This window comes from Lactuca sativa, chromosome 6, assembly GCF_002870075.4.
Source record: "Lactuca sativa cultivar Salinas chromosome 6, Lsat_Salinas_v11, whole genome shotgun sequence".
NCBI classification, from domain to species: Eukaryota; Viridiplantae; Streptophyta; class Magnoliopsida; order Asterales; family Asteraceae; genus Lactuca; species Lactuca sativa.
In genome coordinates, this window is record NC_056628.2 from 143678770 (window position 1) to 143683521 (window position 4752).

General features: G+C 32.1%; 1 protein-coding gene across 1 annotated transcript; it reads left to right on the forward strand.

Moving 5' to 3' along the window:
- Positions 1–2444: 2444 nt before the first annotated feature.
- Positions 2445–4520, forward strand: LOC111918131 (uncharacterized). Its single transcript, XM_023913796.2, has 2 exons — positions 2445–3296; positions 3360–4520. The coding sequence occupies exons 1-2, from the start codon at positions 2488–2490 to the stop codon at positions 4432–4434; spliced, it is 1884 nt and encodes a 627-aa protein (XP_023769564.1). The 5' UTR covers positions 2445–2487; the 3' UTR covers positions 4435–4520.
- The last annotated feature ends 232 nt before the right edge of the window (positions 4521–4752 follow it).

A 4752-nucleotide genomic window follows, 5' to 3' on the forward strand; every position in this document is an offset into this window, starting at 1 on the left:
CTTTGTATATAAAAAAGTCTATTTTTAGAAACCATATTAAATCAATTCTTCCGTTTGGCTCATATGTCATATTAATTGTTGTGGTCTGTCATGTGAATTTGGTTTGCATTTGTTGGTAATTGATACATCTAACCCATGTAGCTAAAAGCACAATATACTTTTAACATAAAATACAATTACTTTTAACATGAAATTGCAACATAGTTTTATTGTTATTTAAGCCAATGCCTGTAATATTCAATTTTAACATAAAATCACAATATAGTTTTTTTTTTAATCAACATATAAAACACTTTTATTTTCAATCAAACACATCAACATACTAATTCTTAAAATAAAACAATAAGAATAAAAGTTTGTCTTGCAAAATACATGTGATATAGTCTGCTAAAAATGGTTAGAATGACATAAATCAATCACGATTTGATTATTAAAGAAAACGAAAATTGTTGATAATCACAAGATATCATTATTGTTCGAAATTCACGGACTCGATAAATAATATGCACTATGGATTCCTTAGCACCTTTCTCATAACATCATTAGGATAAAGAAGTTGAGAACATACATTCCTTGTGTTATTATGAACAATGACAAAATACTTTTCATGCAAAAGTTATTATCGTTATAACCCGTGTTTTCTTACAATCACTTAAAATCAACTTACTAATTATTTCTCTAGGGCCGTGATTATCACGGCCTAAATAAGTTTACTAGTATATATATATATATATATATATATATATATATATATATATATATATATATATATATATATATATATATATATATATATATATATATATATATATATATATATATATATATATATAATCATTGTAGAGAAAAACAAACATAAAACATTATAAAAGACAAGTGGCATTCCAACTAGTCTTGTAGCAGTTGAAAGATGACATGGCACCTAAGAGATTGTTGAAAGACGGTGTGGGTGCTCTTACATTTACTATTTACCAAGTTAAAATTTTGAGTTTATCTAATAATGTAATTTTTCGCTTGCTCAATTTAAAATTTTGAAGTGTAAGCTAGCTACTACAACCGCTAATATCGAAGTTGTCGAATAAAATTTATTAAAAAAATTATCATATTTACACCAAACTTGTAGTGTATATTAATTGTTTAAAATGCATTCAAATATTCCTATCATAGGCGTAAAGTTGGAGTTTAGAAAGCACTAAAGCGCTGAGAGGTGATATAGAGTATGGTTCTTATTATATGGCTGAAAGTTCGTATTATATATTCAATTTCAACTGTATTTAAAATAGTTTTTTCTAGTAGTTTTCAACATTCGGCCGGTCAATGATATTTGCACAGTTACACGACAATCTCTTCTCATTTTTTACTACTCTTTGTTTTCATTCAGGAAAAGCAATGTTTCTCCATAGAAGAAACATATATAACTCTGAGAAATCCATTATTAAAGTCGCATGTAGTCCTTTATATATGTTAATTTGTTTGTTGAAATTTAAGATGTTACATTTATCAAGACGGAATTTCTAGCTTTATCTAATACTGTAATTATTCACTTGCTCAATATAAATCATTAAAACCAAAGTTACCAAATATAATTTCTAATAAAATTACAAAATACCATATTTAAATTTTGAAGTACAAACACCACTAAAATCAAATTATCTAGGTGATTTTTTTTCTTTCTATACAAATCAATTCAAGTCCTTGTTAAACATTATTAATACATACAAATAATATGCATTGGCGAGACTTGTTAAACGAATTGTAGTTTTTATTCTTTCAATCAAGCTCAAAAAGTAAACAAAGAATTAAAATAAAAGGAAGAAATCCAATTCTTTTATGTGACATAGGGCGTGTTTGGTAAAAGTAGTTGTTAGCTGGAAGCGGGTAGCGGTTAGCTGGTAGCGGGTAACTGGTAGCTAGTAGCGGGAAGCTGTAACTTTTATTTGTTAAATGAATGTTTGGCAAAAGTAGTTGGAAGCTTTTGAAATATATAAAATTACATAAAAAGACAATTGATTAAAAATAAAAAAATATATAAATATATATTTTAAGGGTAATTATGAAAATTGATTTCAAAAGTTCCGGAACGTTTTGTTAAAAGCTACATGAAGTAGCTTTTAGAATCGGAGCGTTTTGTTAAAACTAAAAGCTAAACGCTCGTACTGCCAAACGAAGCTTTTTGTTTAAACTAGAGTGTTTTGTCAAAAGCTAAAAGCTAGAAGCTCTCAAACGCTTCCAAAAACTCCGTGCCAAACACGCCCATAGAAAGAAATTTTCAATTGGAAAAAGAGATGTATGGTACCTTTAACTTGATATATGAGAAAAGAATGTTATAGATACCATTTTAAAAACTATACTTGGTAGCAAAGCAATCTAAAAATGCTAAGTTGGATTTCTTTAGTTTTAAAAATGGTATTTTGCCTTACCTTATTGTCTATAAATTCAATGATTAAATACATCATTTTCCACACACACACACACACACTCACACAGATGGAAGAGATTAATCACTTTAGTCATAAAAACCATCCACTAAAGCTCATAAACTCTGAGACCATTGTTGGTTCTAGTTTCGATGGTGGTGATAAAAAACCACAAGTCATTGGTTGCTATGCATGTGAAAAACCCATATCAAGTGGTTTTGCATATGCTTGCCTCCAATGTCGCTACTTTCTCCATAAATCATGCGCACTACTCCCCCCTACTATCAACGACCCTTCCTTATATCATCACCCTCTAACACTTACTGATTTGAAACATATAAAACCCAGATCTTGGTTTTGTAACATGTGTGGGATTCAAAAGAAACCTAGTGGATTTGCATATACATCTGTTGAGCAGCATAACACTTTATTTAAGTTTATAGCTTGCATTGATTGTTGTGTTGTTGAGATTGCTCGCAGGGCTGAAGCAGATGCTATCAAGGAGGAGGCAAAGATAAAGGTTCAACATGAAGGCCATCCAAAACACACTTTAACCCTCCAGTTAAGACCTGCTTCATTCCTGTGTGATGCTTGCAATGCTAAGGATGAAGGCTTATTCTATGAGTGTGACACTTGTGACTTCTGGATACATAAGTCTTGTGTTTCCTTAGCCCCTACCATCATACTACCCCATCACCCTAATCACCCACTTGTTCTCGTCTATTCACTTCCTGAAAAATTCTTTAATTTCTTGTATTACTGTGAAATTTGCAACAAATACATCCGGAGGAATTTGTGGTTGTATCAATGTGCAAATTGTAGATATTTTGTCCATATCAAGTGCGCCTTAAATGCAGTAGACCAGCCTTCTACTCTAAGGTAAAAGTTGTGTACTTCTTTGTGTTTGTGAAGACTTATTCTTGATTATGGACTGGGTTTCAGGGATAGCGCAAGTGCTTCTATTGATGATGAAGAAGTAGATAATTTTCTGCATTTTCCCATGTTAGAGGCATTTACAGATCCATTGAAACTGGTACTTTTTGAAAAGACAGCTCAATATAATGATGATGATGATGATAAAACTAAGATCAACCATTGGTGTCATCAACATCCATTAACCCTTAATGTTGAATCCCAACCTAACAACATGTGTTGTAGTAGTCATCCAATTGAGGTATGTTTTGGGTGTGTACGACCCCTCTCCCTTCCATACTATACTTGCAAAGATGGATGTAATTCATTCTCTCTCCACAAATATTGTGCCGAGTTACCACTCAAATTACAACATCCACTTCACCCGGATCATTCACTTGCCTTGATAAACACAAATCGTTTGCTTTCCTTGATAAACACAAGAGGACATGGTAAGTACAATCAATGCAATGGTTGTGGGAGCTTTTGCAACACGTTTTTGTACAAATGTGAAACTTGTGAGTTCAAACTTGATGTTAGCTGTGCATTTCTACCCAACACCATCAAACATAAATCCCACAAACATCCACTTATCCAAGTTATCGATCCTGTACCTGTTTGTAATGCTTGCAACATGTGGTCTGATTATATCAGTTATGCTTGTAATGCTTGCAACTTCATATTAGACATGTATTGTGCAATGAGGGTGCCACGTTCCCTTGGTCATAGGTATTGCAAAGGACATGAAATTCCATTGACGTATCCTCCGGTCATGGATCATCCGGAAGATTTCTTTTGTGACATTTGTGAGATGGAAATGCACCCTAAGTTCCCCCTCTATTATTGTCACAAATGCAAAAATTCTTTTCACCTTCATTGCATTAGTCGAATCGATCTTTATGCAAACATTTTCCATGAGGGCACCTTCAATGTTCCCTATCATAAACATCCGTTAACATTTGTACGGAGAAAGAAAACGCCCAAGTATATATGTTCTAACTGTAATCAAGATATTAATGGTAGTTTGATCCTAGAATGTCGGAGTAAAGTCTGTAATTTCAATATATGCTTGGAATGTGCTTATAATAAGGTAATGGGTCCTTAATCATGTCATATGATTAGGAACAAAGGAAGGGCCATATATGTCATTGTTTCCACAAATTATAAATATATATGTTGGATTTCTCTTCATCTTGTCTTATATTCAACAACTCAATGTTCATAGAAAACTTACACATATTTTCAATTTGAATATACCTTTCTCCAAGTGTTTCTTCAAGAACCATCACAAATCACATAACAATTTGGAATAGTACATTCGATTGGGATTCACTATGTGTAACAGGTTTTTCTGCTAGATCCATTACACTCTTGTACTCTAATTGGAGACATGCACCTGACTGAAGAAAATCAAAGAAGAATA